The 25,700-nt window shown below is 40.2% G+C and overlaps 1 protein-coding gene across 1 annotated transcript in view; it reads left to right on the forward strand.

Moving 5' to 3' along the window:
• Nucleotides 1-25,700, forward strand: part of MAP4K5 (mitogen-activated protein kinase kinase kinase kinase 5) — a 97,663-nt gene that overhangs the window by 29,355 nt on the left and 42,608 nt on the right. The window contains exons 3-5 of the mRNA XM_087728781.1: nucleotides 10,668-10,725; nucleotides 24,006-24,096; nucleotides 24,603-24,667. Of these exons, the coding sequence (XP_087584907.1) occupies nucleotides 10,668-10,725; nucleotides 24,006-24,096; nucleotides 24,603-24,667 (214 nt within the window). The remainder of the gene's footprint in view (nucleotides 1-10,667; nucleotides 10,726-24,005; nucleotides 24,097-24,602; nucleotides 24,668-25,700) is intronic.

Raw genomic sequence — 25,700 nt, forward strand, 5'->3', positions numbered from 1 at the left:
CCTCTCTTCTTTTAATCAAGAAGCTTGTATATCTTTGTGGCTTTAGGCTTCTAGTAACATCGAAAGATAATTTCTGGTTAGTGTATTATGTGTACAAGCGTATCTTGTTTTTCTTTATTTCTCTCCCCCCCTCCCTTCCCTTTGAGGAGTTTGTTTTGTCTTGTCTTGAAAAGGAGGGCCAAGGCCAAGTTCTGAGAGGCAGATCTGTTTTAACTGCTGAAGTCTGTGAAGTCTCTGTTTAGGCAATGTTTTCCCAAACACCCTTTCCGAGAATGGAGCCTGTCACCGCTTTCTCTCTCTTAGCTCCAGCTGGGTAACTGTACAGAATCCATAATTGCTGCGAGCAGCGTGGAAAATGAAAAGGCTGTGAACGGTACAAAAGGCTGCTGGGTTCCCTTCCCCCCCCCCTCCCTCTAGCAGCTCAAACCGGCTTCCTGTTTGCTTAATAGCTTGTTGCTGATGGACCCGCAATAAATACCAGGGATACCAGATAGTTTTATCTTGTGCATTGTTTGGAAGGTGGCTGTGACCAGGGTATGGTGTGTATACTCAAGTAAGTGGTGTTCCTGATGGGGTGTTGGGATGTCAGTTTGGCTGATGCAGCAGAATTCCCTCCATCAATTTAGAGTACAGTGAAATTGAGATGATAAAGATAGTGATAATAGGAATAGTGATTACCATAACGACTGTGGCAAAAGTAAGTAAAGAGAGCACCAATAGGCACCTTGGCTGCAATCCCAAAACGTTTGAACACCATCAGCATTTAACAAACTCGCCACCAGTGTGTTGCAAAAGGCAGCTTTACTTGGAACAGCTCACATCCTGTGATAGCACCTTTAGTATTATTAAACAACAACATCTATCTGCCTATCCCAGGTCCCTGTGGGAAGGGGGGACTTCATAGGGGGCTAAAAATGCCAAATCCAGTCTAAAAATCTGGCTGTTTACGGGACAAACCATAATAATAAGAGTAACAGCTCACCAACTCCTGAATAGCTTGAGATCCTGAAGCCCACTGAGGCATTTAAATGGTTTTAAAGGCCTTTCCGAAAGAGAACAAGCCAAGGACTACCCAGGCAGTGTGTTCCCCAGATGTTTGGAGTAGGCAGGCAGAATCATTCTTGGTATGGTGGAGCCTGCTATTTCCCTGTGCATCTTCATATAGGACTGAATAGGTAATTACCAGTGTTTTGAATTCAGCCCAGATGCCACCCCAAGATAGGAGTAATTTGGCAGAAGCATGGTTCCCTGGTTAGCTGTCCATACATCAGTTGCCTCTTCTGAGTTTCTTCAAAGACAGCCTTATGGAGTGATAGAAAAAAACAACATCTCCGGTTACAAATGTGCAGATAAGAAAATTAGCAGACCGGAAGAATACGCGGTTGACAGGCGGTAATGCCTGGATTGAGACTGGCCAGACACAGAAAAGCTACTCTCTGGACTAGGTTTAGACAGCCATTGCCTCAGTCTAACAGGGCAACCTTTCCTCCAGTGATGAAGCCCTGTAAGGTCTGACGGCAAGCTGTTCCACTGGTTAATTGTCCTCACTGTTAGGAAGTTTCTCCTTAATTCCAGGTTGCTTCTTTCTTTGATTAGTTTCCATCCATTGTTTCTTGTCTTGCCTTCTGGTGCTTTGGAAAATAAGTTGACCCCCCCTCTTCTTTGTGGCTCCTCAAATATTGGAATACTGCTATCATGTCATCTCTAATCCTTCTTTTCTCTAGACTCCTGATGGTGAACCTATGCCACAGGCGGCACGTGGAGCCATATTTGATGGCAAGCCAGCTGTCAGGTCCAGCACGCACGCGCCAGCCAGCTGATTTTTCACCCTTCCAGAGGGTATGGGGAGGCCGTTTTCGTCCTCCCCAAGCTTCAAGAAAGCCTCCAGAGGCTGGGGAGGGTGAAAACGGCCCCAATGGGCCAACCAGAAGTTCGGAAACAATCTGTTTCCGGCTTCTGGAGGCCCTCTGGGAGGCCGGGCAAGGCTGTTATTGCCCAGGCCTCCTGCACAGATGGGCGAGGAGATTGAGTGGGCACATGTGTGCATGCAATAGCACGCTGTAAGAAAAGGGTTTGCCATCACTGCTCTAGACTGTCCATACCCAATTCCTACAACCGTTCTTTATATGTTTGTGTCTCCAGGCCCTTAATCATCTTAGTTGCTCTTCTTTGCACTTTTTCCTAAGTCTCAACATATTTTTTGTAATGTGGTTTATATGTTTATATGACCAAGGATTGTGTTAGCTTTTTTTGCTGCTGCTCCTGCACACTGTTGTCTCATATTTACTGTATTTTTGGAGTATAAGACGCACCTTTTTCCCTCAAAAAGGAGGCTGAAAATCTGGGTGAGTCTTATACACTGAATACAGCATTTTTTGCCTCCCGGAACCACACCCTCTTTACCAAAATAACTGTCCAGAGCCTTTAGGAGGCTTATAGTGCTCCTAGGGGCTGGGGAAAGCAGAAATGAGCGAAAAGTGGGCTGTTTTTTGCGCAATTCCCCCCCCCCCGGTTCCCAGGAGCACTCTATAAGCCTCCTAAAGGCTATGTATTCCCTTTTTTGACAAAAAAATGGGCCCGTTTTTGCGAAAAATGGGCCTTTTTTTGCTCGTCCTTGGTCCCCCTCACCCTCCCCAGGAGCACTCTAAAGTCTCCTAAAGGCTATTCATGTCCCTTTTTAAAAAAAATAATGAGCCTGTTTTCGCAAAAAACGGGCCGTTTTTGTGAGGTCTGCAGGGTGCAAAAACTTTTTTTTTAATTTGCCTCTTCAAAATCTTGGTGCGTCTTATACTCCGGTGCGTCTTATACTCCGAAAAATACGGTAAGTGATCATCCACTAGGAGTCGAAGATCTCTCTCACTAGTAGTGGGTTCCGGTACGGTTGCAACGGGACCCGGCGTCCACCACATGAACGTGCGCAGTATGCGCATGCGTCCTTACCTCTTTGATGCCTCCGTGAGCCTCTGCAACACTCCAGCTGTTCAGAAGTGCGTGGAAGCGCCAAAGAGCTCAAATACAGGTAAGGCGGGCGGGCGGGCCCTCCGGAACACCGTACTGGGGCGTACTGCCTGCAATCCACCATTGTCTCTCACTGTTACTATTTTTGAGCCAGGTTTCCCTTAATCTGTACTTGTACCTTTGGTTTTGCCTGCCTCGGTGTAAAACCTTACTTTCCTCCACATTCAATTTCATGATGTTGGATAGGTCCCATTGTTCAAGTCTGTTAAGATATTTTTGTATCCTGAGCTTGTCTTCTGGGATGTTGGCTATTCCTGCCAGCTTAGTATCATCTGCAAATTTGATGAGTTCCTCTTCTACTCACTCATCTAAGTCATTTATGAAGATATTGAAGAGTACTAGGTCTAAGAGGAAACCTTGTGGTACCCACTGCTTACTTTCCTCCGTGTAGATATAGTACGATTAAGGACTAATGTTGAGTATGGTTTGTCAGCCAGTTACAAATCCATCTGGTGGTGATGCTGTCCCCCCTCCCCCCCCTTTTGTTTGAAGATGGGGACCACATCAGCTCTTTTCCAATTCTCTGGTAGTTCCCCAGTACACCAGGATTTTTTAAAATATAAGTATAATGGTTCTGAGATAATATCTGCCAACTCCTTCAGAACTCTGGGATGTAATCCATCAAGTCCTGGTGATTTATATTCATCAAGATCAGACAGGTGTTATCTTGCCTTTGATTTTTATGTCTAGTCTGTCTTTTACAATTATGTTTTTGATAGGTTTTTCTTTTTCTGTGGTATTATGTTAGACTGGGCTTTTATGATCACATTTTTCAATTTCCCATGCTGCTTGAGTTGCTTTTCCTTTTAGGATTTTTATCCATGGAATTTTTCTTAGGCTGTCTCTGAGTTTGTTAAAATCAGCTTTTAAGACACTGGTTAGATTATATTCTATTTATTATATTATATTATATTTATTATATTATATTCATTTTATTATATCATATCATATCATTATTGCTATTCTTTTCAGCATAGTTTAATACTACCTGGTTAGAGTGGGGGAATTTTAATCAACACGTAAGAGCAAATTAAGTTCAAGAAGACTGTTTCAATCAAAGAAGTCGATTTGTTTCCATCCCTATAAACTTCCAGTATTTTAAAGTAAATTTTACCATTTTTTCAGAATCTGTATTTTAATTCTGGACTCACTTAGTTTTGTATTTATGCTGATGTGTAATTTCACAGTCACATTTTAATTTCTTATTTAGATATTTTAGTCTCAGAGAGTAATGTTTTAATTGTTATTGGGCAACAGACAAGTGTCAAGGCATGTGATAGCCCTTGGCTAACCTCTTCTTGTCTCAGGGGTTAATCAGGTTCAGGCTTGGTTAGTGTTTGTAAAAGAGACTCCCAGGGAATATACCAGGGTTGCAGGCAAGACTAAGAAGTTGAAAACGTCAAAAAAAGAGCCATTTTCCTACTGTTATTTTGATAACTGCATGGATATTTCACCAGGTGTCAAGCTGAATTCAAAGGAGACATTATCTTCAGCACATGCATGCAATAAGTAAATATTATATTTCCCAAACCAGCACAAGACTTGTGATTAGTCCTTGAGTTTGCTGGTTTTGAATTATAGTTCAACTGTTTTGGAGAACATTTGGTTATAGAAGGCTATTGGATATAATTCAGGTTTGTTATTCATTTTAAATATGCATTTCTATTTTTTTTTTAAAATGATGTGGGTATTAAGTTGAATTCTGGAAACATAAAAACTAAAAAAAAAAAACAGAATAAAATCAAGCAAAGCAAGATTCAGTGCTTTCTTCAATATCCCTTCCCAGTAGCAAAATTATTGTTCTTAGTGCGGGTTGTGTTTAATCTGTTGTCTGATGCTTATGTGTTTGTATCTGCGTGGAACTTCTTGCTAGTAATGGAGGAAAGCAGTAGATTGAATGGTTAATTTCCTGCTTGATATGGTTACTGCAGTTTCCCCACAGTTCTCCTGCATAAAGGTTTAGCTTATTAAGACCAGCAGCCGTAGCAGTTTGCTAAGAGCCTTGACCAACCTGTTTCACCTTTCTGCCTTACCCAGAAGGAGAAGGAAGGGATTGAGCACTTGCAGAGCCACAATAGCTACCTGATGCATTCAGTTTCCTGGTTTGTAGGTTACATGAAAGAAAGGAGAAGGAAGTTTTCACTGTAGTTACTGCTGTTACCAGAGATAGAATAAACAGCCCAGTCCAGTTCATGTGTAATCTTACCAGTTGTAACTCTGCTGGTGCGGTCATAAACTATGAGTAACAAGGCAACAAGAGTAACCTGTATTATCTAAGACATCTATGGGTTGTCTGCTGCCTGCTTGGAACTACTGCTACTTCAGTTTCCTCAAAATCTTTCTATACCGGGTACAGGCTCTGGGAAGTCGGAAGGGGGGAAGGGAGGTGGGGTTATAGGGGGGAGGGGGGAAATATAGTTTGTGCCAGTTTTTAAAACAACATGTATACTGTTGTCTTTTTTTTTATTTTAGTATAAAATAAGAAGCTGAATATATCGATGAATAGTAGAAATACACCGAAGTGAGGAGCAGAGGGAAAGAAGAGGGAGGGGCAGAGAGGGAGTGAGAGAGGAATGGAAGGAGGGTGAGATGGAAGGGAGGGGGAGAAAGGAGCGTTAGAGGGGGAGGGGAAGTAGGAGAGGGGAATGTTGGAAGGGAGAAAGGAAAGTTGGAGGGGGGAGAAAGAAAGGGTGTATGGAGGGTTGAAGCACTATATTGGTTTTGTATTTTGGGGAATACAAGGAGGGTTGTGTTTATTGCTCAATGTTATATGGCCTCAATCATGCACAGTATATATGTGAATGTATGAAATGAAAATGAAAAATGAAATAAAACATTTGAACACTGAAAAAAAAAATCTTCCATGTGCGCTTCTGGAAGCTCTATGGCATTGATGGCAAACCTTTTTTGCCTTGGGTGTCAAAAGCATGCAGAGGAAGCCTCCGGAAGGCGAAAAACGGCCAAAAATCAAGGCTGAAAACCAGCTGGCCAGCATGTGAATATGCGCTGGAGCTGACAGGGCAATAGCAATAGCAGTTAGACTTATATACTGCTTCATAGGGCTTTCAGCCCTCTCTAAGCGGTTTACAGAGTCAGCATATTGCCCCCAACAACAATCCGGGTCCTCATTTTACCCATCTTGGAAGGATGGAAGGCTGAGTCAACCCTGAGCCGGTGAGATTTGAACAGCCGAACTGCAGAACTGCAGTCAGCTGAAGTAACCTGCAGTGCTGCATTTAACCACTGCGCCACCTCGGCTTGCGTGCCCTCAGAAATGGCTCCGTATGCCATAGGTTCACCATCACGGCTCTATGGGTTTCTGCAAATCTGTGGAGAAATGACACCAGGAGGAAATTGGATATTTGAAAGCTAGAACATTAAGCTACCACTCAAAGCCTCCAAATATCCATAGATGTGGAACACCTTCCTCACAATCCTTTAATAAGGGCTGGTGGAGAGGGTTTTTTTTTTTTTTTTGAATCACATTTTTATTTTTCGAAATTCTGCTTTATCACATGCAGAGAGGACTGAATGTACCCTGCTTTGGCACAGATGTCTTCCTGCAGCCAAAGAAGGAAGCAGCTGTCTTCCTGGATTTAGGGTGACCCTCCTAGTCCTTTTACCCCATTATGCTGTCAGGGAGGAAGAGCAGAACAGGGACTTGTGTGACCCAGAAGATTAGGATAAAACAGAAGACAAGTGCAGGAAGGTGAGAAAAGCACCTTCATCCTTTCATTGGTAGCACTGAGAATACTAAGGCTGTAAGCACTTATTGGGAAAATTTATAGTAGTCTTGACAACACAAACAAATCTCATTATGGTTTAGCCATAAGGCAACATGTGATTTAGGGTGACCCTCCTAGACATGTGGATTGTGGGCATTCCTTTAAACATAGAGATCGGAATGTCTCTGAACACTTATGAAGACATCTGCACCAGCTTTTCTAAAATTTGCACAATTAAAGAGAGTTCACCTGGATATATTTTCTTGGCTATGTTATTGTTCCAAGGGTCAAGCCTTATTCTTTATGAGAACTATGTCTGCTGAGATAGATGCATGTTATTTTAGGGCCTGGTTCACATGTTGCCTTATGGCTAAACCATAATGAGATTTGTTTGTGTTGTCAAGACTCTGGGCTAGAGAGAGAGTCAGGCCCAGGTTTATCCTAGGTGGGGAAACTCATTAGGTGGCAGAAGGCAAGTTTCTCATCCGAGCCTCTTCTTCTGGGCGGCTGTAGAAACAAAAAATTGAAGGGAGATCCTCTCTATGCTCCTTTATAGGTAGACCTTGACTTACAACATTTCATTTAGTGGCCGTTTGAAGTTAAAACAGCATTGAAAATAGTGACTGTTTTTCATACTTCCAACCACTCCAGCATCCCAGTGGCTACGTGATCAAAATTCAGACACTTGGCAACTGACCACATTTCTGATGGTTGCAGTGTCATTTGTTCACTTTTGATGACCTTCTGACAAGTAAAGTCAATGGGGAAGCCAGAGTCACTTAACAGCCATGTTATTAACTTAGCAATTACAGTGATTTGCTTTACAACTGTGACAAGCTAGGTGATAAAATGGGGCAAAATTCATTTAAAAACTGTCTTGCTTAGCAACAGAAATTTTGGACTCAAATCGTGGTCATAAATCAAGGACTCCCTGTGTATTCCCAGGCGAAAAGCAGGATATTACTGTAGCAAATAAAGTTTAGCCTTACCATGTTACCTAACCATTTTAGTTTGGTTTTGTATCATGCTGTAGTTGAATCTGCTCCTTGGTGTTTTTGAGTGAACCATGTTGAAGCAAACTGTGAGTTGCTTTAAACGTAAATTCATTTAGAATGTAGGGATTCAGTGATGGACTAAATTGAAACATTGAAAATTATTTCCATTTTTTATGGACAGGCATATAAATATTTGTTTGTTTGATGTTGCCACCTCTTTGCCCAGGGCAACTCAAGGCTGCTTACAGAATATAAAACCACATTTAAAAGAATAAAACTAATAAAAAGAATCAAATAAATTAATATAGTATAATATAATAAAATCATAATAAAATCACCCCCAGCCCAGCAACAGCAGATCACACTAGTCATTTAATGGGCTCCATCCTGCTCTGGGTTTCCCAGGCCCACTGGCAGAAGCAGGTTTTCAACGCCTTCCGGAAGAGTATTAGAGTGGGGGCCATTCTAATCTCTGGGGCAATGATGTTCCAGAGAGAGGGAGCCACCACAGAAAAGGTTGTTCTTCTGGGTCCCATCACGTGTATCTCCCTTGGGGATGGGATCCGTAGTATTCCCTGCCTCCCTGTTCTGATGGGTCGGGTAGATGTGACTAGCAAGAGACTCAGATAATGGTCTTACCCATGAAAGAGGTAGTGATAGTAATGTACATAAAACACATATTACTGACAGAAACTCTCTTCTTGTATCTTCTCTGGTTTCACTAAATTTCAATACTACAGACTATTTACCTTAACCAACCATGGTTTGGTTGTAAGAAAAACCTGGCTAACCATGCTTTTTAAAAGAGCGGCTTCAACTGACTGGATTTGCTTAACTCATTAAGATATAACACTTTGTAAACAAAAATACTTTAGTTCATATGTGCTGCAAACGCCAAAGACTCGTACATTTTAGTGAGATATGAGTTTAAACATGCTTGGGATTAAAACATCATCGACAAAAATTGTAAAAATAAAACAAATAAAAAATACATAAATTAAAAGGACGACAAAACAAAAACTCAAAGGGCAGACTTGATAGTCCACTAGGTTTTTTTCCACCATCAATTTTCTATGTTTCTATATATGAAATTGTTCTTAGCCTTAATTATAGTCACTAATGCAATACTTAACTTTTGGTGAAGGGGGAATTCCCAAGAGTCTGAGAAAAGGGAGTGCACCAACTTATGGTTCACCCTCCATTTTGCAATCACAATTAAAAGATGCAATTTAATTGCAAGTCCACCTTTGCAGCATTGGTCATGATATAAACACAATATGAATTGCTGCATACTTCGTAAACAGGTAGCTTTTTAACAGTAGTTTTTTAAATATTTGCCAGAACAAATAACTGCAAACCTACAGAAAAAGGAATCCTGTAGTCTTTCAGTCTTGTTTTATTTATTTGCAAAAAAATGCAACAACAACTAACATCTGTTTAAAGAAATAACATGAGTAATAAAGAATAATGATCCTGTTAAAAATAGAAATGTTGGAGCAGCAAACAATCATAACCACAAATAATAACAAAGTGAATTAAAAATCTAGGAACAAAAGAGATACTTATCACCAAGTCTTGTTTAGTAAAACTAAACAATAGGTTTGGATACTGATGGAAAACTAGTATCATTTAATGTTAAAATCATTAAAATTAATATTAGTATCCCACATATTCCTTTGGTAAGACCACACTTGGAATACTGTGTCCAATTCTGGTCAAAAAATATGTTGATGACATGATAGCAATCTTCCAATATTTGAGGGGAGGTAACAAAAAAGAGGGAGACAACCCTATTCTCCAAAGAATCTGAGGACCAAGACAAGAAATAACAGATGGAAACTTAGCAAAGAGAGATCTAACCTAAAACTAAGGAGAAATTTTCTTATAATGAGAACAATTAACCAGTGTAACAGCTTACCTTCAGAGGTTCTGGGTGCTTCATCACCGGAGGTATTCAAGAAGAGATTGGATAGCCATTTGTTTGCAATGATAAGGTCTCCTGCTTAAGCAGGGGGTTGGACTAGAACCGTGATGGCAAACCTATGGCACGCTTGCCAGAGGTGGCATACAACGCCCTCTCTGTGGGCATGCGAGCCGTCGCCCAGTTCAGCTCTGCCGTGCATGCGTGCGCACCTCCTGCCAGCCAGCTGTTCTTTGGGCCTATGCCGTGCATGCGTGGGGGGGGATGCTCGCACATGCATGGGGCACGCATCCCCCACCGACGTGCTGCATGCACATTGCATTTTGGAGGTTTGGGCATGTGCGCATTCGCACACACACATGCTTTGGGCACTTGGTCCAGAAAAGGTTAGATCACTGGACTAGAATATTTCCAAAGTCCTTTCCAGCTCTGTTATTTTGTTATTCTGTTAAAAGCAGTATTTTTTTTAAAATTTTGGAGATGATCACAGAAAAAACTAGCATTTTCTTTCTGTGCTTAACTTTTCATTTTCTACATCATCTTATGATAACATTGACACTTTGTGGAGTGACTTATAAAGCTTATAAATGAGTAAACAGATCTGTCAGGAATGTGCAGATCGGTATGATTTTCCATGTGGCAAAAAAAACTAATATATTGTAGCTACCACAAAAAGTATCAAATATGGAAAACACAGATTTGGTTCTGATAATACTAAGCTAGGATTTTTAAATTACGGTTTATTGATCAAGCCATAATGGCCTGGTTCAGCCATAACATTAAACCACACAGTGAGTAGATTTATACAGCAAATGAGTCAGGTTATATATAATCCAGACCAATATTATAGCAAACTGTTGTGGGTAACTATAATTTAACTGTCAAATATTTCAGCTCATCTGCATCAATAGGAAAGAATTATATTTGCTTTCTGTGTAATATGGCTTGCACTAGAAAAATCTATGCTTGTAGTATGTTTACATCTCATTCTCATATTTGTTTCTCTAGGCCAGAAATGAGCACAATGGCGAGTTGGCTGCAGTTAAAATTATCAAACTAGAACAAGGTAAGCTTTTCTTTTTTTCTTTTCTAATGGTACTAAATTGTTTTTCTTAATCACACTGTTCATCAAATTCTTATTCCAAATTCTTATTCCTGAGCCATTCTCTCTTTTCTTTAGTTTATCTCTTTTAACAGTAACCCTGGGATAACAGCCAGTCTTTGAACGAAGGTCAGATACCAAAACTTCAAGGATACTTCAACAGGAATTAAATATGCCCCTCCCCTCTTCAGTTCTAGTGTTAGATACTCTGTGCCACATTTTTGGAGAAGTATTAGTCTGGAATACTTGCTAAACAGAGAGCAAACCCCATGTTCCTCTTATTTCTGTTTAATACTATCTTCTACCCAGTTTCCCTGAACATAAGACCTCCCCAGATAATAGGCCCAATTGGTATTTTGAGCACATGCACTTAAAATACGCCCTCTCCTGAAAATAAGCCCTCCCTGAAAATATTGCAACAGAGTAGCAGCCATGAGGTGACCACTCTTGCAGCCTCCTGCACTTCAAAAACAATAAGACCTCCCCGAAAATAAGGCCAAGTGCTTATTTTGGGGGTCAAAAGAAAATAAGACTCTGTCTTATTTCACGGAAACACAGTACTTTGTATACCTGTTATGGGTGGATTGGACTATTGTTTTAAAAAAAAAACATGGCTTACTAATTGCAGCCCATTACATTCACATTTTAAAAAATTCAAGAAATCAGATGTCTTTCCAGTGTAATACAGAACACTTAACAATTTCAGCTTGTTTCCTTTTTGGGGGCACATCTGGATCTTAATGTGAGTTAAGACCCTGGATTAATGTTTCCCAATTTTCAAGAAGCATGGACCACTAAATAAACAATCAGAAATTGCAGTGACCACCCAATCAAACAACAGTCTCTCCAGTTTTGCTTTTGAGAATATTAAGTTCACTTTTTTGATGAATAACAATTTTACAGTGGTTGTATTTGTGTTTGTCATTCCATCTCTTTCCATTTTAAAGATCTTTTAAAACCAAAATCTATATCAAAAACATGAGCCCAAAATTTATCATTTTAATTATATACCTCATGCCACAATGAATATCTAAGCACAAACTTTCTAGTAAAATTGTTTTTAATGAATGGATGAGTCAACTTTGAGTGCATTGAAATCCTATTTTTAGACATTCATTGCATTCTTATTCACACTTTTTCTTTTAGATTGCTTGCGTAAAATCACTTAGTAAGAACATTGCACAGTTCACTGTTTCCAAGACTATAGACTTCCAGAGTGACATGGACTTAAGGGCAAATGCTGGACATATTCATATAGACTTACTGATATTATATGGAGCCTTGTGACATCATAATCCAGTGATAGTTAACCTTTTTGGCACTGAGTGCTGAAACTGAAGCACGGGCGCCGGAGCACCACAACCTGGAAAGAGAGCAGCTGGGCGGTGCGCATGGGCGCAATGGCCAGCTGCTCTTCCAGTTTCTGTTGCATGCATGCACAACGGCCAACTGGTCTGCTGTGCATGTGCACCACCCAGCTGCTCTCTTCCAGGTTCCATTGTGCACTGGCGAGCTGGTATTCTCATGAAGACCAGCTGGCATGCCGGAACCCAGAAGAGAGCAGCTGCCCAGTGCATGCGCGCACCGGAACCCTGAAGAGCAGCAGAGAGGACTCTGCGGGCCACCTCTGGCACGCATGCCATAGGTTCACAATCATGGTCATAATCTATTTAATTTACAAACGGTTCTCAATGTTCTATAAATCCTGGCTACTTTCCTTTGGCTTGTCCTTACTAACTGTTGATTGCAAGCATTTTAGTTCTGCAGCCTGCTGACTGAGTGTGAAACTTGAACTGGGAGACTAGGGGTGTGGTAGGCAAACAGTGTTTTGCAGTGGGCGGGGGAGCATAGGGAAGGGTGCCACTTGATGTAGAGGTGCATTGGGGGAAATGTTTCCCAAGGTTGCAGACTAGCTGGGGTTTTGGCTTTGCTGCAGTGTCAATCAGTTAACCATGTTGTGCAGCTGTGCAGATTGAGTGGGATGACAGACTCCTTCAGTTCATTCAGAAAGTAGTTTGGATCATCATTCTGATTGAATGGGAGATAAATACTTCATTATTCTTACGGTAGTTATGTATTTAGTCTGCAAAATGTTATTTGTTATATATTTAGTCTCTAAAATTTTGCTTCATTATTCAGCCAAAGGAGCTAACAGAAACAGCTTGCTTGTGTAAAAACAAAAAAGAATAACTGGAAGAAAGAGTTTCTGTCTCTAGTCTTGCTCTCCCAAAGCCATAATATTAAAGGGGAAGAAATGAGGAAATAAAAAGAGCACTCGGGTATACGTGGTTTTTTTCAATGCCCAGATGGAATGGAACTGTTTCATGGAGAAGCTTAGGCACATCATGATTAAATGTTAGGAAAAAAACTTCCTAGTGATAAGAATAATTTGAGAATGAAACAACCCTGATTAAGTCAGATGTTTAGGATCCAGTCTGTCTGTGATGCTTGAATTAGTATTTCTGAACTGAGCAGAGACTGATGAGGGTATTTTATGAGTCAAACAGTTTCTCGTGGAAGTGCTCAGTATTCAGATCTGGAGCAAAGATGCTTTAGATCCAAATACCACCCACTCCTGGGCTGTCAAACAGGCCTGCTGATTTGTCCTTCTGCTAGCAGCTTCTATTCTTTTAAGGGTTGGGTAGTTGCCAGGCTGCATGCACAATCAATTGCTAACTGCTGACTGGAATAAAAACTTATTTTAAGTAGCTGCAGCTGATTAAAATTGATTTTGCCTGAGCAAAAGATTTAAGGGGGCAATGTTTCGAAGATGGGCCCCGCTATTATATATAGATGGACTAGATGAAACCCTTATGCATTTGCCTGAAATGCCCTAAAGTGGGAATGGAAAAGGTTCTGCCTGAGTTGAGGCTGACAGTTTTTGTACGACACACTATCTTAGCATTGAACCTAGTTGGGAAACAAATCTGATGAAAGTCTGGTAAAAGATCAAGTTAATCACCTTAGCAACAGCTCCCTCTGCTGTCAAGGCCAAATAGCCCGCCAATCTTTGTATTGCTTGAGACTTCCTGTTTATTATTATCCGCAAACAACATGAGCAAAACCTATTGTTTAAGTATGAAGAATTCTGTTTTATAGGCTCTCCTTTACCCCACATTGTGTTTCTGGAGTAATAACAAGTGCTTAACAGTTGGGTAGAATATTAATCTCTGAATTAGGAGGCTACATGAGACTGTGGATAGAGTAACTAGCCTATAACAAGCTTTGATTACAGAATGCAGCCAAAGGACTCCTTCAGAGCTACGTTCTGAGTCACAGTTTGGATTCAGTGGAGACAGCCAAACCAACCATAATGTGGTTTAATTGTTATGTCAACATAGAATTGTGCTGACAAACCACTGGTTTAACTTTAGACAAATCAGATCTTTTTAGCTTGCATTTTAATCTGACATAATTTCAACTCCTCAAACCTGTATGACAACAAGTTTTTTTTTAAACGTTACTGATGTGGTTTGTAACTCAAAAATAGGAAATTGAAGCGTCTTTTTGGATATGAGGGAAACATGCTTAAAAAATCTGTATTGAGTAAAGGTGTGCAAATGTATAACATATTGAAGAAAACTGATTAAAAATACCTCTCTATATTGAGGAAACACATATTTAAAAGTGAGCGTATTTTATAAAAAGTGCTTATTAAAAAATCTGGTGTTGTGAGACCTTTGAAGCAATCCAGTTCAGGAAACAGATTCCTCGAGAATGATTGGCGATCTGTTTAATTGAAGTAGCAGAGGAATCTGGAAAGCTTAACTCTGTTTTCCTTTCCCTTCTTATACTCCAGGAAGTTGAGGCAGAGCCAGTTTGAGTTTGTCTAATGTTTTCTTAAAATATGAACTGAAAATACGTTTTGGTAACCATTACCAAGTAGTTTCTTCCATCTGTGGTTTTCCACTGGCATCATATCTAAGGAACAGAGAGACCCAAGTTCAAATCCTCCATCAGCAACAGAGGTTTACAGGATGGTTTTAAGCCAACCACTATTTCAGGAGAGTGGTTGGGAGTGAGAGAGATTGACTGAACAAGATAGTGTTATTATGTATAGTGTGTTTGCCTTGTGCTTTTGGAGGAAAGCTGGGGTATAAATCTAAGAAATACATGAAGCAGAGAGAAAATATTAGAAACTGATGAGAGTTGAGATATATATCAGGATGGAAGAATGAGAAACTGAGTAAATTGAAGTTGAATTTAGTACAGAAGGTTATCTTTTGTGTTCATCAGTAAGGTAATTTGGTGGCAATTCTGCTATATCCCCTCTCATTTTATTTCCTGTTCAGACATTCTATACATTCTTACAATTTTGTCAGACAAACATTTTTTGCTTCTTTATCAGCATATCTGTGTGTGCCTGAATGCGCACATACCCACAATACATATGTACAGTGGAGCCCTTTTTTTCAGTTCCAAAAGCTTCAGGCTTCATCTTCGTGTCTGTCAGATTGCCAAAATTCCCTGCGTGACACCTATTTTGAAAAACCCGTCAGCCAGTTCTTTTTCAATTTTTGCATTATGCAGATTGAGATTTTGATTACACAGCTCAAGAAAGACATATATCATCCACAGCTGTCAGACATGAGCATGACTTATGCATAACAATGTTACTGTGAAGTTTGTTGCTGATTGCGCTGAACTGGGGTTGCCTACAAAAAAAAGCTGTTTTCATCTCTTGATCTGCCTGTGGCCTCTAATTCTTTGTCTATCACTTGAGTGCACAGTTCAGCAGTGTTTGTTTCAGATCTCAGGGCTGTCATGGAGCGTGGTAAAGAAAGACACTCTGCATCTAATTGTACCAAGGAAGTGCATGTTCTTAACTACATATAATCCTCAACTTACAAGTAGTCACTTAGTGACAAGCAAATATACAGTGGATTGTCACCATTGCATTTAAGCTGTTTGCAGCATCCTGTGGTTCACATTATCATGTTTTACAATGATTTTGCCTAAAACCATAATTTACTTCTGGTTTTCGGCATAATGGCCTACGGCAAAAAATGGATTCGCTTTACAACTGCTTCGTTCAGTTAACAGCCATTGCAAAAATATATTTATAAAATAGGGCCAGTCATATGGTGACCTGCTTTATGACCCTCATGACTTATCACAGTAATGGGCAGGATTCATTAAAGTCATAAGTCAAGCTCTACCAGTATCATAAAGAGTGATAATTGAAGAAACAATATGAAAGGGGATTGCAGCAATAGGGAATATCACTCTTTCCCCATGCTACAATCATAATGTAAATAACTTTTCTATGAATGGTCTGGCTGCATGGAGGGGTGGGGAGTTTTGCTTTCCTCCTTCCCTTTGCTAAAGAAGCAGGAAAGTGTCTCCAGTCTCACTGCTTAATCCCCAAACTCTAGTGGATTGGATTTGGCTGCCTTCTTGTTAGTTTGCATTTGATTAATTGCTCTTTCTCCAGAAAGAATTGTACAAGAATCTGTTCCGCTCTATTTCTACTAATATCATGCACAATAACAGTGGTTATTTTTCTTTTTCATAATGCACCCTCAGACTACAAAGCTGCTGGGCCTGATGCTGTCCAGACCTCATGCTGGAAGCCCCAAGACTTCTTCCCTTAAAACAACTTTTATATAGTTTAACAGATATTGTTATAGTAGCTATTGATCAGTTCACACAACTGTCGTCATCCTTATTGGGTGTCTCCAAGGATCGATATCTTCCATATTAGATACTATGTTTGATCCTTTAATGGGATTTGAACTAACACTTGATGCCTGTAGAGTGTATAGAGTTGTTTTGGCCTCTCTGTCAGTAGCTTGTAGGAAGGGAGGTCTTCCTGCAGGAAGCTATATAAATATGCCTTCCTTTTTACTATTGTTTATTTGTACTATATCACAAAAATTTCTCTAGTATGAGAGCATATAGCAAAACAGAAGATCTATCTATAGCTTCTGTAAGTTGCTGTCATCGTTACTGACCAACAGGAGGCACTGACCAATCACATAGTGCCTTCTACTGGTCAGTAGCAATCATAACATTCATTATCACAACCTTTTATAGTGTATGCTACAGGGAGAAAAAACCAAGAATAATTGATTCTTCTCAAGAAATGTAAGGACAGACCAGCCACTACTAAACACATTTGAGTAAGGTAGCTCCTTTTGAGTGCCATCCAGCTTAAGCAAGCCCTGGTCTCCTGTCCTCTAGATATTGTGATGAGCAGCAGGGGTGTGTTGCTGCCGGCATTGTGTAAAAAATTTGGCTCCGCGCACGTGCGCTTTTCCAACTAAAAAAATCTGTGCATGCGCAAAACATTAGAAAAGGGGAAAAATTACATTTCTGTAATGAAAATTGTTCTGCGCATGCGCAGAACTGAAAATCTGCATTCTGCACATGCGCAAAACCAAAAATCAAGATGGTGGCGCCATAGGAGAACCAGTTCAGGGGTGTGGCATACCTAGGTCGCTGCCGGTTCCAGCGACCCAGGCCGCCAGGTTACTTGCTGGCTCGAACCCACCTCTGATGAGCAGTTTTCCCACCATAAAAAAGAACAGTGTTGCATCTTTCCATTTTTTTTGTTTAGACATTCCCAAGATCTTAGCTGCATCTCTTAGAGAATAAGCCTGGTTTCACAGCAAGAATGTGGTTTAATTTTTCCTAATGATAAGAGTGAAATCAAAGTAAGCTCTGGTGATTGGCATATTGTCCTGTCTTCCTTCTTACAACCCATTTTAATAGCTGTCCGTCATTTTAGAAGCCTGCAATCTGGTAGTTGGGCTTTGTGTTTGGCTTTAGATCTGTGTCTGCCAATTATGGGTTTCCAGAGCCGATTCTCAGCCAGTTTATTTGTTGGTTGGGGCTGAGCTTAAGGGCAAGTTCCTCAGATACAAGTCTAGGGAAATGCGGTGAGAGCCTCAACGGAGTCTCTGCATGTGGTTGGGCCATCTTATCTGCCTTAACCATCAGCAGCAGCTTGTTCTCTTGCACAGATGTGGGATTTACAACTTCCACTTCAGGGTTTGTGGCTTCCAGTCAGACCTGGGCCTCCTATCCTCCCACAGCACCTCATACTTTAAAAAGAAAGTCTGCATAATAGCAAAGCTGACATGGTGGTATTGTTTCCCCTCTAGGTTATTTATAGGGTACTGTCAAGGTATGCAGAATTTTACAGAGCTTCACTTACAAGGTTAGAGTGCAAACTGTTGAAAGGTGAGGGAAGAAGACGTAGTTTAAATAGCAGAGCTCCCATTTCTCATACCTTTGGGCTGAAAAAGAGAGAAGTACTTATCTCTGTTGACTTTCTCTTTGAAATGCATGATTGTGAAGCCCTCAATGTTATTTCCCATTATCTTGTTTCCAAATTCAGGTAGTCCTAGACTTATGACCACAATTGGACACCCCCCCTCCCATTTTTTTGCAGGATCCCATGATACATATGTTCGAACATTCTAGTTTTTTCTGATGGGGAAAAGTGATTAAGCTCCCTGATTATTTTAATTGCTCTCTCTCCTGGTTGTTCTTCTGTGGTATTATATCATTTTTCAGTTAGAGTACAACTTTATACAGTATTCTCCATGCACACATACTGTACCACAAATATGTATAAGGGTGGCTGTGTTGGCAGTTTCACTTTTAATCCCTTGAGCCGAGGTGGCGCAGTGGTTAAATGCAGCACTGCAGGCTATTTCAGCTGACTACAGTTCAGCAGTTCGGCTGTTCAAATCTCACTGGCTCAGGGTCGACTCAGCCTTCCATCCTTCCGAGGTGGGTAAAATGAGGACCCGGATTGTTGTTGGGGGCAATATGCTGACTCTGTAAACCGCTTAGAGAGGGCTGAAAGCCCTATGAAGCGGTATATAAGTCTAACTGCTATTGCTATTTGTAATGTTCTTTGGCACAGAATTTGCTTTTCTTCCAGCTGCTGTACGTTGAGTCTACATCGTTGTTTTTTAAATTTGGCAAATTTACGATATGTGGACTTCCATCTCCCAGAATTCGCCAGCCAGCATGGAAGTTGAAGTCCACACATCCTAAAGTTGCCAAGTTTGGAAAAAAAACCACTGGTCTACGATTTTTCCCCTGGTTAATTATAGATGTTTCAGACCCTATCAGTGTATATGAAAAATTAAAGATCTTTGCTTATTACTGTACACTTTTACTTTGTTCAACAGGGGGAAAAGAGTAGATAAATTGGAATAGTCAGAAGTATCAAACAATTCCAATTTTCAAGGTTCAGCTGTCTATTTTGCATTTGACAGCTCTAGACTTTTGAATTCTATCTTCAAAAAAAATGATGTGTATGCTGATTGGAATTTGTTATTTATTTCTTCCTGGCAAATATGCACGGACGCTGTTTTGGTGGTCCTGGGCAAGACCCTATCATGACCACTGATGAACTTGTGGTTATGGGGTATACAGTGGCTGGGAGCTCCATCATTGCTACCCCCACTCTATCCTTGTGTGTTGTTGTGGGGTGATAGGTGTGTTGATAGCCAATCATATAATTCGCTGTTCTCACTTAGCATAGACTTAGAAGCTGTTTTCAAAACTTGTTGTCTGGAGTTCTTGATTTGTCCAACTATTTGGCTAAAGAAGGCATTTATAATGGGTGAAAAACAGAAGTCGGGACAGCTTCCCATGACTGCTAGCTTAATGGGGGCAGCCAGCCAGCTGGATAGAGGGATCTGCTTCTTTTTTGAATTAAGGCAACCAGGAATGATGGGAAGCTGTGTCTTGCAACACTGCATAAATTGTTTGGTGCGCCACTCTGTACAATGACCTTGCCTAATCTAAATGGGTAATGAGATGCGTGTAGTCCAGCACATCGTGCAGGACAACCAATAAGCAAAATGAAGGGGATACTCAGATCTTGAGTCAGAATCCAAAAATGTTGTGAAATTTCAGCATTCTTTGCAAGATTTCATATGGACAAACCCTTCCCTCCAACCAAGCATCTTCTTTTTGTAAAGATTAACTTGGAAAAAATTGCCTATGGCAACTGGTTTGAAAAGCCTTAAAATAAGAGGTTGGCATATATAACTACACTATATAATCTTTTGATGTACCCTTAAAAGCGGCCTGCCACAAACTTAGGCAAAAGTCTTATTGTCCCATTACCTCATCCTAAGAATATGAGAGGAACTAACGCTAAGTTAGACCAAGGGTGTGTTTGGTCCAGCCTCTTGCTTCTTCAGTAGCTAGTCAGACAAGAGACTAGCAAACAGAGCAATAATTTTGCTTTAAAAAAAATACAAGGCATCATGATTAGCAGCCATTGAGAATTGTATTCTCTGTTAATTTTCTAATTCCCCTTCAAACCCAACTGTACTAGTGACTCATTATGTACTAATATGTTTGTTATGGTGCCATTCCTTTCAGTTGAAAATGCCTGGATTTGAACCTAAGACTTTCTTTGTGCAAGGCATATACTCTGCTGCTGTGCCACAAGACAATATACTTCAACCTTATCCAAAACTCTGGGTGAGACGGAAGCCTTTTCTTGAGTCTTCTTTGAACGCCAGAGGAATCACAGAATCTAAAGGAAGCTAGAAGTGATCTCTTTCACAGCAGGGCAAATCATCAAAGATCTCTTCCCACCACCAGTCTCATTTCATCTTTCCCTGAGGAGGTTCACTGGATGCGACCAGTTTGAAAATTGGGATGGTTCTGCATATCCAGGCTATTTTATCATAAAAGAGGAATTGCAACCAGCAGGCTTCATAAGATGTTTCCAGTCCTTTGGGGCCTGTGTGCATTTTTCCAGTCACTGAGGCATGCAGGGTTGCTGGCCCTTTTTGCTCTCAGCTAGAGAGAAAGCAGTTGTGACGAAGATTGGAAAAGCAGTAAAATGATGCACTGAGTGCATTATATTTTGATGTAAAATGGAGTACAATTCACATTGATTAGGTAATGTGCATTGGGAATTTTTGGTTAAGGATCTTACATGTGTGCTTGGTTGCTTTTTCATGTTCTTGTTTTGGGCTGTTTCTTTTTTACAGTAATATTTTTATTTTTATTTTTAATATAAGCATTCCATCTTCAATTGAACAATGTGTTGTCTGGGTACAAATATCTTTGTTAAACAATAATCAAAATTACAACACCCTTCATTAAATTAATATTGATTCTGCAATCTTTAACATAAAATATTCCACGTATTAATTCTACAGTATTAACATTTTGTGCTGTTTCTTTCTCCTCTTTTTACATGAACCAGTTTCCTTTTCACATACCTGCACTGGGATCATTTTGAACCCCTCACCTTTCCCCCAATTACCATGGGCAAGTGTCATTGTTCTGGGGTGCTCCTTGCTTCAATCTCTGTTTGCTTATAGGTTCTAGTTCTTCTAATATTCTTGCTTATGTACGTTGTTGTTTCCCACCAGTTGATCTATTTATCTTGCTGGGACAGGATAGCAGTATTTCTCCTCCCCAGGCAACACATGGTCCCAGAGTACACTTGCCTCTACACACCTTTTGCTATTCAGGGGTGAGTTTCAACCGGTTTGCGGCGGTCCCCGCGAACCGGTTGGTCGGCGAACCCGGAAGTAAGTAACTTCCGGGAATGGCGAAGGGCCCACCTGCCCGCCCGCGTTCCTTACCCGGTTTTGACGAGTTCTGCGCTTCCACGCATGCGCAGGACGCATACAGCGCCTGCGCGATCCTCCAGGAGCAGCTGGAGCATCGCACAGATGCTAGTACGCATGCGTGCGCTGCGCGCGTGCACGAGGACGCCGCCGGCCCCGTTCCAACCGAACCGGTTGGAACGGGGCGAGAAACCCACCCCTGGTGCTACTGAAACTCATCTAGCTGAGCTGTACTGCCAGATGGGCAGAAATCCCTTCTGGAGCCTGTAAATGCTCTGGCTTCATAGAATTGCTGGGAAGGTTTTTGTACCTGTAAATATTCTAAGCTAATTCGTACACCGATAGTGTTCTGTAAACAATCAAGGATACTGATTTAGTCTTTTACTGCATTTTGTTTCTGCTAGGCTGGAACTTAGTCATTCCATGGGTACATTTTATGTAATCTCATTATGTTGCAATGAAGAAGTAAAGGGGCAGAAAAATGGGGAAACTATTTTAGAGTGACAACATAGTGTTTTTTTATGCAGTTCAGGATCATCATGACAACGTGTATAATGAGTGTAATTCAATAAAACTTTATTTTTATACTCAGTAATACTATCGTTTTCCCCCTAAAATAAGACAGGGTCTTATTTTCTTTTGCCGCCCAAAATAAGTACTTGGCCTTATTTTCAGGGAAGTCTTGTTATTTTTGACCTGCAGGAGGCAACAAGCGTGGTCACCTCCTGGCTGCTGCTGTGTTGCAATATTTTCAGAGAGGGCTTATTTTAGCGCATGTGCTCAAAAGCCCAATTGGGCTTATTATCCGAGGAGGTCTTATTTTCAGGGAAACAGGGTAGCTTGATTTGAGCTTCTAATGATTTGTTCTAATGAATAAATATGTTTTTAATATTTTTTAAAAAGTTTCTTAAGGTCAGATGGTAGAATTTGTGGCACAGTTATTGTTCCAATAAATTGTTGAGACTATTACATTTATGAAAATGGGCAAAGCTGCTAGTGCAGCTACTTGCATCTGCATCTTGGGAGGGATTTCTATAGCTTTTTTTTCAAATAGAGTTTTCCCTTTCTCTTTTATGAGGCTTATATAATGGAGATAATGAAACATGGTAAGGAACCTTTGTACTGTATAAGCTATAATTCAATTTCATTACTAAATGTACATGTTAAAATATGGATGTAACTCTAGCCTAAATACTATAATGTGACAAATGGTGACAAATGTCAAGTAACAGACTGCAGATTGATACTGATTGATTGAATAATTGATTGCATACATTCATAGGCCACCCAATTCAAAAGATTTCTGTCCGTTATAGAGTAGAAACTCAGACAAAGTAAATTGGTTGTTGGATGTGGGAAGTTTTTTAATTTGTTTTGTTTTGATGTGATACTGTAAAAATTTCCTTCTGTTTTTAATCAACTTAATTAAACTGTGATACTTCATCCATTTTAGTGTTTACAGATTGAGTAATTTTTTCACCTTTTAGGCCTCTCCTGGAACTTGACAGCAATATCTTTTATTTCCCCTCAGATTTAATTTGATATTAAAGCCATTTACCAGTTTTACAGTACTGTACAGTCAAAAAAGACTTTGCATTAGTGTTGTGGTCAGAAACAATATTCCTCTCGAAATGTTTATCTTGAGACTGATTGAAGTTTCTCTTCAGATTCAAAGCCCCTGTTTCCTTTTCCTAACTCTTGAATGTTTCCTCAACTGTCTGAAATGGGATTTGGGAGTAGGGTGGGGGTGGAGGAGGCAGGATTGAATGGAATTTGCATACATAGTAGACATATCACTAGCAAATCCTGCCAGCTTTAAGACAGTTAGATGTAAAGTGTTTTAAGGTTTCGATTTTTGTCAATGAGAAGAAAGAATGCATCTTCCAGGACAGTTGCCACTACAAATTATAAGGTAAGGGTTCCCCTCGCACATATGTGCTAGTTGTTCCCAACTCTGGAGGGCAGTGCTCATCTCTGTTTCAAAGCCGAAAAGACAGTGCTGCCCAAAGACATCTCAGTGGTCATATGGCTGGCATGAGTAAACATTGAAGGCACACAGAATGCTGTTACCTTCCTACCAAAGTGGTCCCTATTTTTCTACTTGCATGCTTTCGAACTGCTAGGTTGGCAGAACCTGGACAAGTAACATGAACTCACTCTGTTACGTGGCACTAGGGATTCAAACTGCTGACCATTCAGATCGACAACCTCAGCGTCTTAGCCACTGAGACACCGCATCCTTTTATAAATTAATAAATACAATACAAATTATATCCACAGCTAAAAGCAAATAATGTGTCGGTATGTCCCCTATCCCCAAAACTCCTACTCTCCCTGCAGTTCAAAAGCATGCAAATGAGAGTATATAAATAGGTGCTGCTTTGGTGGGAAGGTAACAATGTTCAATGTGGCTTGGCATATAGTCTCATGCTGGCCATATGGCCACGTAAATATCTTTGGACAATGCTGGCTCCCTTGGCTAGGAAACTGAGATGAGCACTGCCCCCTACAGTTAGAAATGAGTGGACAGGTGAAACGTTTAGTTTACCTTTTACCCCCCAAACTGTTGTTACATGCAATTGATGCAGATTCAGTTAATCACCACATCGAAGTAATGAACTATGATCCCTTTCCAAATTGTAAAACCGTCGTAATAATCTGCATAATCTTTTTTTTTTTCAGGAGATGATTTCTCATTAATACAGCAAGAAATCTATATGGTTAAAGAATGCAAACACTGTAACATAGTAGCATACTTCGGAAGCTATCTCAGGTAAGACCCCCTTCGCTTTTTATCTTGGCCTGAATTATTTTCCATGCCAACTTCCTGGAGGTAACCAAATTCATCTGCAAACATACCTGGGAGCTGTGGTTTGAGAGTTAGCTCTCTATTGCAAAATGCAGTTTACTAAAGCTTTATTGCTAGGCGTGGAAGCATTTCTTTGTCTATGATAACATGACAATGAACTTTTCCACTGAACTTAAAAGTGATCTGTTTTCCAGTTCACCGAAATGCGGCATTTCATTGACTTTCATCATTCACTAGAGTTGATCTCATTTCACATTTTTAGGGCATCTGATAATCGAAAAGCCCTTAGCTTTAGGGGTAGGTGAGAAATAAGAGCACGCCACATATAAAAGCTGTTCAATTGCTGTTGTTTTGTAAATGGAAATTCTTGTGACCTACAGTCCGAACAATAAATTGAATAGTAGCTGCATGTGGTTCAGTTTGGATTGTTTTAGAATATTGATTCCGATCATTTCTGCTTTATTTTTTAGCCATGAGAAGCTATGGATTTGTATGGAATACTGTGGAGGAGGGTCCCTTCAAGACATTTACCATGGTATTTGAGGATTTTATATATTGTGTTACTTTTATTGTGTCCTCCTTCTTCCCTATTTTTCTCCATTTTGTATTCATGACAATTTTACTGAGGTGTGTGTGTGTATGTGTGTAGTATGTATGTATGTATGTATGTATGTATGTATGTATGTATGTATGTTATTTCCTATTGATCATGAAAGTGGTTGCCTATTATGAAGCCATTGAGGTGACCAAGAGCTTTGCAAGACCAGTGCTTCTCAATCTTGACAAGCTTAAGACACGGGAACTTCAACTCCCAGAATTCCCCAGCCAGCATAGAATAGAAGTTGAAGTCCCCGTGTCATTAAATTTGCCAAGGTTCAGAAACGCTGGTCTAGACAAGCAGGCAAGAACCTTTTTTTAATTGAAATTGCTTTTATTTGGTTCTCTTTTGAACAAATTAATAATATGATCCCAGGCCTGCAGTAGATTGGTGTTCAGACAGTTAAGTCTGGGAAATTGGTGGCCAGGGAACAAGACATGCAGCAGTCAAGTTCCAGAGCAGTAACGATGTAGGCATCCTCAAAACTTGATTGATTCAAGAATCGGTCAAAAAAAAGCAAACAAGCATTTAGGTGAAATCCTTGCAGAAGTGACAAATAGTTATCCAGTTGGAAAAGCAAGCTTTGATGGGATGTAATTTAGATTTTTTTTTAATCAGCTAACTGAAATTAACATAAACTAAATTTCAACAGAATGGTACTATAGATTACCTGGTGCTCTTGAGCCATACGGCACAGACTGCCAATCTCTGCTATGATAAAGAAAACAAGGCACAGAAATTTTGTTCTAAACAAAACCATAATTCAGTTTTCTCTAAATTTTTACTTCCAGATGTTTTAGAGTTAAACTCTTGTAATAATTACACTATATCCTCTGGTAATATCACAAGGCAGAGGATGGAGCAATCCATTTTTATTTTCAGTTAACTACACTTTCTCATGGCCAAACTGACATTTGTGTTAACCGGAACTGAATCATAGATAATGCATTAATTTTTTTTAATACACAAT

Source organism: Thamnophis sirtalis, unplaced genomic scaffold, assembly GCF_051295495.1.
Source record: "Thamnophis sirtalis isolate CommonGarterSnake01/CBP01778 unplaced genomic scaffold, rThaSir2_p1.2 scaffold_1, whole genome shotgun sequence".
Classification (NCBI taxonomy): domain Eukaryota; kingdom Metazoa; phylum Chordata; class Lepidosauria; order Squamata; family Natricidae; genus Thamnophis; species Thamnophis sirtalis.